Here is a 12,850-nt window from a genome sequence, read left to right as displayed (position 1 = left end):
GCTTTCCTTTCTTGAACAATCTATACAGTGACTGATTGCATTTTTCATTCGTATCAACATTAGTCAGTGATTCATTAATATGAATTTTATTTGTTTCTACATAAATTTTATGGTTTTCTTTCTAGCCGCAGGGTTTATTTGGCTGTTAGCTTCTTAATCCAAGCAAAAACAGTGGAGTTGCTTAGTAAAGCACATTAGCAGCAATATCTACTACTACACTTCAAGCCCAGAGGATCTGAAAACTGAGACTATTGCCAGTGTCCCTTTAAAGGATTTGAAATATTCTGTAGACAGAAAACCAGGGGTTGGAAGTAATCATAAAGAAAGTGAATTAGAGAGCGTTAATGTTTGCACTATGTGTGTAAATCAGAGGGGTCAATGCAATTTTCTTGGTGGTTTTAGAAGAATTTTAAGAAGCAAACGGTGAAGATTGAGGGCTTTAGATATGGAGCTGGAATCATGAAGAGATAGTATTTTTTTGTGAAAAGAAAACTTAGCATAAAGGCTCATTTTTTCAGTTTGGACGTGTTAAGGTCATACTATACTGCTATTTATCATGCTTAGTATTGTAAACAGTTTGTGTCTGCCCCCGTTCACACAGCATCTAATAATTAAGCGAACCAAACCCTGCAGGAAGCATTAAAAGGAGTGCTCTTACTATAGCTACAGTTTTCCGTCTCTTCTGCAATTCTTTGTGTTCTCTGCAAAGAAACTATATTCTCGTATGCAGGCAGTTTTAATGAAACTGTGTTTTATTTTAAGGTAACATCCCTGTGGTGCCATAGATAAGTTCAAAAGCTCTCCTCTGTGAGGAAGTGAAGCAAAGCAACAGGAGAGAAGAAGCTGTCAGATATGTCCATGTTCAGTTGATATGAGAACTTGTAGAAAGCAAGAGTCAAATAAATTTGACTGGACAAGCATAACACACTTTCCCCTCCAGTTGCTGCTGCTTTTGCTCTGAAAAACCCTGAACATTGTCCCCAGAGGGTCCAACCTGCTCTATTGCTTTACTTCCATTTCCTGCACAAGACTTTATGTGTGCTGGCACTTGCTCCTGATGGTCTTGACTGGTTTGAATATGATAATGAGCATGCAGGCAAGCTTCACGTTTTCCTGATTGTGTTTTTGCTGCACTTTATATATATGGTGAACTTTTTGGGGTATCTGTCTTTTCATAAAGAAAGAAAAAAAGGATGAAGTCATTACTTCCAACTTCCTGATCTTTGGCTTGTTGGTAACCAAAGCTACTGGGTGGTTGTGTATTTTATTCTTTTGGAAATCAACTTCAATAATTGTGGCAGTGTTAAGGATGTATCACAGGTAGTTCCATGTGTTGAGAAGTTTGAGTCTGTAGTTTCAGTGTCCCTTTTAAGAAAGGAACTTTTGCAGAATAGGCTGGGTGAATATGCACATTATTTGGTTTCTCCAGGCTCATGGCTGTATATGCACTTAGCAGTAACTTCACCTTCCAGTGATCCACGATTCAAACACAACAGAAGCTTTTGCACCCCTGAGATAATTATGTTTTTAATGGCTGACTTGTATTCTTGGCATAAAGGAAGCACAACTTAAAAAAAACCCTCCTCAAATGATACAACTTTTGGCAGAGCAAATTCCTGCACTTGTAGGTAAATGTTCCAAACCTTGATTCACGGGATATCTGAAAATCCCCTGCGATCATCTGTGCCGGCCAGGAAGAAAATCTCTGAAGGCTGTTAATCTCCTGTGCTGGGGCCACTGGGGATAGCTTGGAGGTGGTCTTCCCTCAAGAGGAGCCTGCTCTTCATATGATGTGATTTATTTTGGTGAACGGGACTCCAAGATACATCCCCAGGATCTTCTGATATCGCTTAAGTTTAGAACTGTGATTTTTGTCACCCATCATTATGCTATGGTGTAAATGGTGCACTCAGCTGGTGGAAAACTGGTCCAGGATGTGCCTTGTGGGAACAGGGGACTCAGATTTTCAATCTGGATGATTAGCTGTGCTCACTGTGATATGTGGGTAAATTCAGATTTCTTCACATCTACCTGAGTGCCCTCATCCCACCTGCAGTGAACATTTAAACATATTTTTGCCTGTTTAGCAGAACCAGGCAACAGCACCCTCAGTAAATTAAAAAAAAAAAAAAATTCACAGCAGAGCTCTGAGATGCATACCCTTTCTGACAGCTCCCACTGTGTTACATGACTCCATCTGAATGCTGCCTTCCAGAGGGTCTGAGCACGGTGACAGACCCTGACAGTCTGAATCAGCCCATACATGTTCAGAAGCTGGTTTCTTCTATTGTCAGGGAAGTCCAGACAGTATGTAAGGAAAGTGCATCTGCTTACCTATTTCCACAACCTTTTGGGGTGTGCATTAAGGACTGGAGATCTGCGAGCCTCTTACAGCATTCCTTGTGCTGCAGAGGTCAGACTAAAGAGTAGCGAATGAAAAGAAATCTGAGCAGATCAGTGGGAGGAAAATGCTTTTCCTCTATTTGTTAGAGGAAGTTTCATTAATGAGAAAAGGTGCTAATCTGAACCAGTCTAAATCTAGAACTCCACATTGGAATCTGATGGGTTTACTTTGATTGTATGCAAAAGTAGAATTTGACTCGCAATCTTTAGGAGGAAAGAAAAAAGATTCCCCTTCCTGTATTGACTAGGTATATGGCCCATTGACATGTTCTGGTTGGAAATCAAATACTGTACTGAAAATCAAAGCATTAAGGCAATGTCAGTGGAGGTATTCTCATCATAAGAGATGATTCAGAAAAGAGCAGGTCTCTCCAGGGCCTGTGGATCTACGTGCAGCTCTCCCACTCCCTGGGACCTTTTCACAGTACCCAGAACAGCCTTCCTTTCTTGCTTGTACTTTTACCAGATTGCTGTGATGCTTAGGCTGGATGATCCATCCTCACCTTGGAAAGACGTCCCGGGTTTAGCAATAACGGCTCTCCTCTTCAGTTAGCCAATAGGGCAGCCCAGTTTGAAAAACAACACTTCTTTTTGGTTGTAAGAGGGAAGGGGCTGGTGGCTAGGCATGCAGGCTATGTTTCTTAGTAGCCGGTTTCATTTCCCCTTGCTACTCCCTCCAGTCTAACTCCTCCTGCTCCCTACTAATTTGCTTATCCAGACATTTCCGGGTGTGGAGAAATGTGCTGCTGATTGTGGGGAAATCTTGCAGGCTGTTTAAAAGCTCTGGCTGTGCTATATGATTTTTGTAAGCAGTGACTTTAACCCTTCAGCGTATACATGAGGCTTCCAGGGGGGATGGCCATGTTTCAGAAATCAAGATAACTCCATTCCAGAGGGCCTGTTTTGTAGTCCCTCTTTGCGCATGGGACAAACTAACACTGATGATCCTGCTGGCTTTCCCTGCTCATGTTTTCCGCCAGCCATTCTCTCTCCATTTCTATATTTTCTTTGGTTCAACCTTCTAAATCCCTCTCAGATGAAAACTTTCCTTTTCTTCCTTTTTTATTCACTAAAAAGTATTAAGAAAATGTGCAAAGTTGAATACTAACTTCTCATCTTCCTCCCCTCCATAGCAAACAGCAGAATTCCTCCAAATCGAAGTCTGTTTGGGAGCAGAGGACCAGCCAGATCCGGATGCACAATTTCCGAGCCAGCTGTGAGGCACTATACAACGAGCTGGATCCAGAGGAGCGGGTGCGTTACGCGACCACCCTTCACATCCGGCCGGACATGAAGACTCATTTGGATCGGCCTCTGGTGGTCGAGCCAAGGAGTGAAGGGAGGAACAACATCAGCAAGCTGAGCCCCGTGGATGTGCAGGAAGTGGAACAGACCAAGGTCAGCTCTATCGATGGTGCAGAGGCCCCCCGAAAACACCACCGGCATCGGGATAAAGACAAACTGGGAGAGCAAGAGAAGGGTGACGTGGCTAAGGATGAGAATGGGGAGTCTGGCACCAGCAACAAGGAGGAGCGCCACCGGCAGCACAGGAGCCGCAGCAAGGAGGTGGAAGGGGGCAGTAAGGAAGGGAAAAGTGATCGCAACAGGAGTCAAGAAGGGGGAAAGAGACACCATCGCCGGGGGTCAGTGGAAGAAGGTGCAGAGAAGGAGCACCGTAGGCATCGGACCCACCGTCATTCTACTGAACGTCAAGGCAAGGAAGGCAACGGGACAATCAACGGGGCCAGGAGCGAGCGGCGTTCCCGACACCGGGGAGGATCGAGGTCTGGGAACCGGGAAGGAGATCCCAGTTCAAAGGGAGAGAACGGTGAAGAGCCTCACAGACGCCACAGGTTCAGGAACAGAGCATTGTCAACGTATGAGTCGGTGGAGAAGGAAAATGGGGAGAAGGAGGGGGAGGCTGGAGAGAAAGAGCACCGCAATCACCAAGCCAAGTAAGTGGATGCTGCACAACTAGATATGCCACTATGGCCGTTTAGGGGGCAGCAGACTCCAAATACCTTTCACGAAGCAATTTATTCACCTCCCTGTGGTGTTCCCTGCTGTTCCTTTTAAACTCGCTCCAGCCTTGCTCTACAGTATAACCAGTAGTTCCATGTAGTTTAAATCTATAATGACCAAGGCTCCTAAAGATGACTTTGGTCTGTGCCAGCCCATAATAATAGCTCAAGTTTAAAAAGAAGATAGATTTCTCAATGCAAAAGCCAACAGGCCTGATAGGACCGTCTGCCCAGTCTCCTGCATAATGCACAACAGTATTTCACAGCTTCTAATGAAAGTTTGTTTTTGAGCTGCATATTTTTAAAAATCGTCCAGCCTTGCTTACAGCCCTTTTGGACTACTTTTTTTTTTTTTTTTTTTTTTTTAATATTATGAGTCTGTAGACTGTATTTCCACTTGTCATAGCACACGGCTGCAAAGTAAGTCACTTCTATAGAAAACAATGATGTGTCCTCTTCTGTTTAAATCTTATGCAAGTCAAGTGAGAAAAATAGTACCTATGAAGTATTTAGAATAGTTAATGAAGAAGGAAAGATTGCCTTTTCAACTTTGTTAATGTTATAGAGAAATTTCATTGGGATTCCTTAGCATAGAGAGCATGTGACCATGAGGAGCTCTGCGGGACTCTGGGATAATGTTCCTGTCTATAAATCTTCCTTGCAGATGGATTCCAAAATACTTTTCATGTTGCTTAGACTGATCGTATGCACAAGTCCATTTTCCTCTTCACTGAAATATAGCCACTGCTGGAGTGGAAAGCAGTAGCTATTCAACAGCTTACAGCAACACTACAGAGTTCTTTAAGACTGGAAAAGTATATAACTGAATTTAAATAAACCTGCAGGAGAACAATGAGAAACAAAATGTCAGATTTCATTCAGAAACTAGCTGATGCTGGAAAGCTAATATCACTGTTGCATAAAAGTGCCACGTGGTCCTTACTTATGAACCTCAGTTCTGAGTCTCGTTAAATAAAGAGAAGTTACTTCCAGTAGCACAGCTCCTCTGTGTTGCGCTTGGATGTTGATTCAGAAGGTCTCAGAGGGAAAAAGTCACATACAATATGACCAGTAAGGTTTCCCTCAGCTTGTGGCTTTTTTGCAAAGGACTTGCATGTAGAAAACAGCCTGTGAAACCTAGCTAGAGCATCTTGCAGCATCAGGGTACATGTATTTTCTTAAACCTACCGAGGCCATATTTAACAAACTCTGCTTTTCTGTCTCAGGGAGAATCAGTGCGAGATAGAGGCTAGTGGAAGTGTGAGTATTGTTCCTGTGCACACCCTTCCCAGCACCTATCTGCAGAAAGTGCCGGAGCAGCCAGAAGATGCTGACAACCAGAAGAACGTGACCCGGATGATTCAGCCACCTCTGGACAAAACCACCACTGTGAACATCCCTGTCACTATCACTGCCCCTCCAGGGGAAACCACTGTCATACCAAGTGAGTGGCTTTGTTTCCCTGCTATTCACTATGAAGCTGCCGGAAAAGAGATCTATCTTTCCAATGAGCTACCGCCCGCAGTGAGCGATGAGCTCTCCTGGCCATCAGCATCCTTGCAGGTGATGGACATGAGGACCCGGTGTTAATATAGGCTATAAAGTTCATGCAGCCGACAGGAACCCAAAATGTGAGGGTCACCCGTGGGGACTGGAAAACACTGTGTATGCGATTCCCTGGAGATGGCACACCCAGAGCTTATGCATATATTAGTCGTGGGAGCCCAGACAGTATAAAAAAGCAAGAGAGACAACAAAGCGAGTAATCAAGCGCTGTGCAACAAAGTAAGAACAAATTTCCCCTAGCAGACCAGTCAAGACCCAGTCAAGACAGGACCCAGTCCTCCCCTCCACATTATCGTGTTTCTTTGCTGCAATGTTCTTTGCCCCAGTTGAGCAGCGCTGCGCTATGGCTCCTCTGGCCACCAAAGGCCTGGGTGGCCACAGACCCCACAGTGAGGACCTGGCAGCGGTGGCATTGCGTTAGAGCCAGTAGACTGAAGTCAACCTTCTTTGCTTATTACCTGAATCCAGCATGGAGTGGCAGGTCTTTCATGGCTGCACAGCTATCACGATGTCTATCGTGTGACCCTGGCGCTTTGGAATTGTAATTATGGTGTAATCTTAGAGCTTATTACAACCCTTTAATGCATCTCAGTTTCAGCAGATCCACCCTAGCTTGTTCTTTTCTAGGGCTGTATACCCTGCCTTATGTCTATCTGGGTAGATTTAGGTTGCTTTGCAGACAGTCCCAAGATGATTCTGCACATGCTCAACATCCACCCAGGTACAGGCCTATTCTGACCTCAAATTTTGTGTCCTCTGTACACTACAGTGCTTCCTAAGAGCAAGTAGATCATGCTAAGTGGGGCATAGGCACAGCAAGCTGGAGTCTGAGGATGCCCAAGCCAGCACTAAACAGGTTCTTTCAGGACAGGAATCGGTAGTTGCAGCAGCAGGAGCTTCTGCTACCCCAAAGCCTCACTCTGCTGCATTTAGAGAGCATCCAGCACTTGAGTCAGCTTGGGGCTGGTCTCCAGCAGCACAGACATCGCTGTAGAGAAGCCTCAAGAGCTGGGAGTGCTGATGAGAGGTGGAGTGCGGAGTCCAAGAGGTCTGCAATACATCACGAGCTATCAGGACTCTACTTTCTAAAGAGGCATAGCCAAGAGCTAGTGGTCTCTGTTTGTGCTTTTCCACCATATTCTGTCAGTCACATGGGATTTATCATTCTCTTTTTCTTTTTCTTTTTTGGTAATTTTACTGTATTGCAATGCTGAGTTCCTATCAGTCACCATTTATCAGAATCTCTCTTTCCTGGCTATTTCCTGTATATCTGGCTTGAGATGCAGTAAGGAATTTATTGAACATGTCACTCACAATGAAATATCATTTTAGTGCAAAATGAAAAGAAAAGTAATAATAAAATTGCCTCTAACACGTTATAAGTGGGTGGAGTTTTTGGATTCCAGGTCCTATGAGTTAATAGACAAGTGTATATATCTGTCCAAAAAAAGAATTTGCAGCATAAAAAGTCTTCCTGTTCATATATTAAGCATTATCTTAAGTAAATTATCCTATAAACCTGCTGAAAGCAAATTTATGACGGAAATTAGAGAATATATTTCTAACCTTTTGGAACTAAGGTTCAGAGCAGTCTTCTAAAGGGGATCGTGAAAGTTAAAGACCTAGTGTGAAATGGGGCTTGATACGTTTATACAAGGGAAGCTGTGCCAAAACTGAGGTGCAATGTGCAGGCACAGGCTTGAGTGGTCCAGGAAGTCCCTTCAAAACCTGTGTTCCTTATGCTGTGAAGTTTAGCCAGTCTTAGGCCCCAAATTATCAAAGCTCATCTACGAATTTGCTCTCCTACGCATTCCAAAGCCAATCCCACTACTGGCTTACAGGGAAGGATTCAGAATTGTGAGGTTAGTTAGGGCTACTGTCTTTTTTCTTTTCATGGCTCACCAGCTGATCCTCTGTCCTTAATGATTTACAATATTTGGCATGGGATTTCAGTTTCCAGTTAGGCAGCTCTTGAGTAAATAAATGTAAGGTTTCTGTGTTTATCTACACTGGGAATCTTCATTTCCTGGCCATTTCAGATATAGTGCTCATCAATGCAGTGGTTAAGGAGCAGTATAATTGTAGAGTATATCATATGGTAGTAAATAGCTGTGATAATAATCAAATGATTGTTCATCACATTTAATCAACATATTCAAAGGCTGCTCTTCTCTACCTCAGCTGCATTGCTTGCGTATCCAGCTGTTGCCGGCGACCTGCTGTGTGAAGGATGCGGATACATTTTTAACTCTCATTTCTCTTTCCTTAAATTACAGTGAACAGTGTTGAATTTGAAAGTAAAACCGAGGAGAAGAAAGATGTCGATGACTTGACGAAAAATGGGCCTAAACCAATCTTGCCTTACAGTTCCATGTTTATCTTAAGTCCTACAAATCCGTAAGTCCTCTGACTCTATAATGTTGCTTATGGAGTACATGTACTTCAAGCATGGATATTCAGAGTAATAACGTTAGCTTGATCTACATCTCTGTCAGTCAAGCACACTGGAAAATTAGATAAATGTGTATGTAGGTTGCAGACCAGATGCTGCCATTCAGCTGGCCTCTCCTATGGGAATAAATTGCCAGAATAGGGAAAGGAGACTGACTTAGGCAGACTCTTCCTAGTTGCCCTCCTGGTAGTCAAATAGATAATGGTTTCATCAGTTATAGATCAATAAAGGAAACACGCCCAATGTGATTCAGAGTATGGAAAAGATATCACTGGAAAGATATTACCAGAAGAAGCCCGCTGAGCAATATTTTTGTTCTCAGAAAATTCTTGCAGGTTTCCCCATTTGGAGTTTGTGCTTTTTCCATACTAGTACCATCACATCTCTGAAAACTTTCAACTTCTGGGAAAATGTGACTATTTTTCATTTGCTAAGGCTGAGAATACAGCTTTTGGGATCTGTTGGGATTATAACGTTTCTTCTGATTGAGGCATCTCTGCCTCATGGGGAGCTTTGTACTCAAAGCCTGTAAATACAGAACATGTCACGTCAAAGTGCTGCAGGACTAGACAAGTGCAGCAGGAGTTGTAATAATTCTAGCATGAAGGCCTGTGAGTCATTTTAAGTAATAATTTAGGGCAACGGAGGAAACTTTCGCCAACCTGGAGATCTGCTAGCAGCAGATGTGGTCGTTTCTCTCTTGTTTTGGTAGACTTGTTACAGTTCTTAGCTATTGTCCTCTGTGGTTGGACTCTACGTGCTCAGATACCTAAGAAGGACTCAGGCCCTTTCTTCAGCTCGATTCAAGAGAATGATGAGTGATTCTAGACCATCTACTATGCAGGGCTGTGACATCCTGGCTATACAGTCAGTGGAACAAAATAGGGCCACATTCATGCTGCCTACTCAGAGTATTCATCTTTGACATCAGAACTGCATCTGCAGTAGAAGCCATGGTCTGGCACTCCTGGATAGTAGGCAGACTGAATCACTTCCTTAAAAGCCACTGCCAGCTGCGTAATTCGGGCTACAAGCCTATGTGCTCCAGGATGATATGGCTATGAGTGTGTGCACAGATGGAATTTATCAGTGGGAAAAGTTGGAGGCTATTTTTCAATGCTAGCTGTAATAGAGGGAAAATGACCCCAAATTACAGCTGATCTAATCTCCAAAAGGAAATGAACTGACGACTCAACATGTGCCGCTTTGTCTCAAGCCCACAAAAAAGACACGTTTGTGTGTCCTCTTTGTCTTCTCCAGCCACCTGCCGATTAGACCTCACAATAGTTTAGGGTAACTGAGCCAGAAGCCTGCAAAATTTTCCCTTTTCGGAATGTTATAATCATATTGTGCAATTTCAAATAAGGCAACGTATCCTTTGAATTTGTGCAAAACACAGTGAATGGGAGGGGAGAACATTTTAGGTGATGGGGTGCGCTCATAGTGCAGAAAAAAATAAAGATGAACCTGCTGGCGCAAATAGGAAGCATTTGAATTATGGAGCTTGGACTCTGGCTGGCTGGAGAAGGAAACATTAATTTGTTCCTAGTATTTGGTGGCTCAAGTCTTTTTGTTTTGGCATGACCACAAAAAATGAACATTAACTGCAAAATGGCTGCTAAAGATAGCATGGCAGAGGCAGAAAGCTAGATGGCCCTAAGCCCAGAAGGATGTGAGCCGAGGAATGGACTGGGCAGCTAGAGAAGCAGCAAGACTTCCTCGTTTTGATGTACGTTTCTCTTTTCTTCTCTCACCTGGTCTCATAGTTATGACCTTGTGACCTTCCTCATAGTCCAGGAACTGGTATGTTGTTCCTATCTCCTCCTTACCTTTTTCTCTTGCCAAAAAAGCTCTACCAGAAGACCATTAAAAATAAAATAAAAAAAATTGCAGAAACGGAGTTGTTATTACACAGGGCCAAAGGGAAATAAGACAAAGACCAAACTCTGTGAGTATCAACAGCTTTGAGACATGGTCCCAGTGGGACCCCCTTCTGATATTATGACAGGTGCAAACTTTTCAAGAAAGGTCTTTCTGCTTTCCTTGGATGTGATTTTCACCATACCTATTTCTAAATTACTCCCATAGGAACCCCACAGGGGATGCATTACCAGGGTGCTGCTAGTGGACGAAACAGTTCTGAAAAGCCTATTTGAAATGTATTCCTTTTAAAGTGACACCCTTTTAAAACACACACGTGCATTTAAAATGGTTTTTCAAGCAACACTGGCACCTTACAAACGTTCCTGCATCTCATTGCTTGTTATGAATGATGAAGATCTAAAAATAGGGACTTGTTATTTCTCTGATGAAAGAGAGTTTTGTGTGTGAATTACAGCTGCAAATGTTGAAAACGTTGTCTTTCACTTCTATGGATTCGTAGAGCAAGAAGATGATTATCGTCTCCTGTCAGATAGATAACTGGAGTTAAAGGAGCCACAAAGCACTGTTCTTTCTATCATTTTATATTAAATCTGTTTCTCCGGTATTTGTAACTCTCGTTCTGCATCCATTGGTAATCTGGCGAAAAGAAGTATCTAAGTAGATGTGAAAAATGAATTTTAATCTAACTGTTAGCATTTTCTCTAAGCAAATATCTATATAGTAACTGAATTACTTTCTCAGCTAACAGAGCTGTCGGTCAGTTACGCATATAATTTGATCCTCAGACAGAAGCGTTCAAGTGAAGCAGTAGAGTGTAGAGTATTGCTCTATTGACAAGTAGAGTGCAAATGTAGACTTCTGTGTTCTTGCAGTTAAATATTTGTGTACTGCAGTCAGATAAAGAGTTATTTGCTGAAATTTGTGAATAGTTTTTGCATTGCTTAGAAATTGAACGTTTGTCACTTGCACACAATTTGTGAACAACATGATTAGGTTAAAGTAATGACATACATTAGTGTAGAGTATTTGTGCAGCTTACAAAGAACTGCTTAGAATAAAGCGCATGCAGAGGTGCCTGGCAGGAGAGATTACTAGAAAGAGTACTTATAGTTACAGAGCGAGTTTCACCTAAGAGTCCTGAAGTGCGCAGTATACATCTCAATTTCAAAGGGATTATTTGTTTTTAAAAGGATTTCAGAACTAGTTTGAAACTCACAGGACTTTTGCCTGTGAATTCAAAGTGAAAAAGGATTGAGAGGTATATAAATACGATTTGTAGAGCTGAGTTTCAATGCTCGAAAGCTCTCAGTGCTCTTTTAATAAATAATTATCATCACCTTGCAGAAGGGTAAAGTCAGTGCAGTGGAGAGATGTTAAATGTCTGCAGATCTGTTGCAAACCTGAGTTTAAAGCCACTGACTCCGATTTCTGCTTTCTCACGCTAATTGTAAGAGGAGTCCTAAAGGTGATGCTCCTGATGAATGTTGTTCTTCTGCCAGTCTTTTGTAGCACAGCAGAGAGCTTGACTCAGAGCACTCACAATAGCTCTATGCGTTTTTGTTGTTTTCAGAATTCGACGCTTGTTCCACTACATTGTCAACTTGCGCTATTTCGAGATGGTCATCCTCATAGTTATAGCCCTCAGCAGCATTGCCCTGGCTGCAGAAGACCCTGTCCAAGCTGAGTCACCAAGGAATGATGTGAGTACTGACAAGATAGCCAGCGTAAAATCGTTCTGCTTCTCCAGCAGTTATGTGCATAGCGTGTCCGTTCTGTGCCATTGCAGTGCACTAGTGAGTGGATGACCTGGGGCCCAAAACTTATAACCAGTGAGTAGAAAGGACAGCTGTCCATGAGCATGCTCTTAGCCCGCAATAAAGACGCTTCCAGTTAATCCGAACCTTTTTCTTTGAAGAGCGGGAACATCATTCCTGTCTTCCCCTGCTAAAACAGGAGCTGTTCTTTTACAATATATTCTGATTATATCATTCCACTGCCAAAAGGTTCAGAGATCTTGGCCATTGCTGCTGTTTTAATCACGTCCAAGCTTGGGAATCTCGAAGTCGTTGATTGGTTGCCTAATGCTAGGTATGCGAAATAAGCCTGAGAAGTTTCATAGCCACAATAGCCAGAGGAATCGCACCATTCTGCAATGAGAAGTGCTTCCCCAGTCGCAGCACAGGGCTGACATTGTCTCTAGCAGTCCTGCTCCTGTTAGAGCAGAATTTGAGGAAGTAAAACCTGATATGAAAATGGCTCTTTATCTTGGTGGGGCATAGTATCAGTCTCCTAGGATTAGCAGAAAATGTACTGATCCATGGGTGTCAAGCCAAACTCAGAGACTTCACAGATGAGCGCTATTATGTACAGAAATAGGAGTGTGCCACCTTCTACGTGAGTGCGCACACCTCAGCAGCGGTCTCTGACTGCATAAATGGTCACCAGTTTTCAAACACTTTCATGTGAGGGCTTCAGCCCAGAGCCTGGCTACAGCCTGTCACGCACACAATTGGGATTGTTCAGA

General features: G+C 43.0%; 1 protein-coding gene across 9 annotated transcripts in view; it reads left to right on the top strand.

Moving 5' to 3' along the window:
- The window catches only part of CACNA1B (calcium voltage-gated channel subunit alpha1 B), a 324,011-nt gene that overhangs the window by 225,966 nt on the left and 85,195 nt on the right, over window positions 1-12,850 (top strand). For all 9 annotated transcript variants that reach the window (XM_068914607.1, XM_068914604.1, XM_068914605.1 and 6 more), the window contains 4 exons: window positions 3,537-4,358; window positions 5,651-5,868; window positions 8,267-8,387; window positions 11,897-12,026. In XM_068914607.1, the coding sequence (XP_068770708.1) occupies window positions 3,537-4,358; window positions 5,651-5,868; window positions 8,267-8,387; window positions 11,897-12,026 (1,291 nt within the window). The remainder of the gene's footprint in view (window positions 1-3,536; window positions 4,359-5,650; window positions 5,869-8,266; window positions 8,388-11,896; window positions 12,027-12,850) is intronic.

This window comes from Struthio camelus, chromosome 20 (genome assembly GCF_040807025.1).
Source record: "Struthio camelus isolate bStrCam1 chromosome 20, bStrCam1.hap1, whole genome shotgun sequence".
Taxonomy (NCBI): Eukaryota; Metazoa; Chordata; class Aves; order Struthioniformes; family Struthionidae; genus Struthio; species Struthio camelus.
This window is presented reverse-complemented; position numbering and strand designations above follow the sequence as displayed.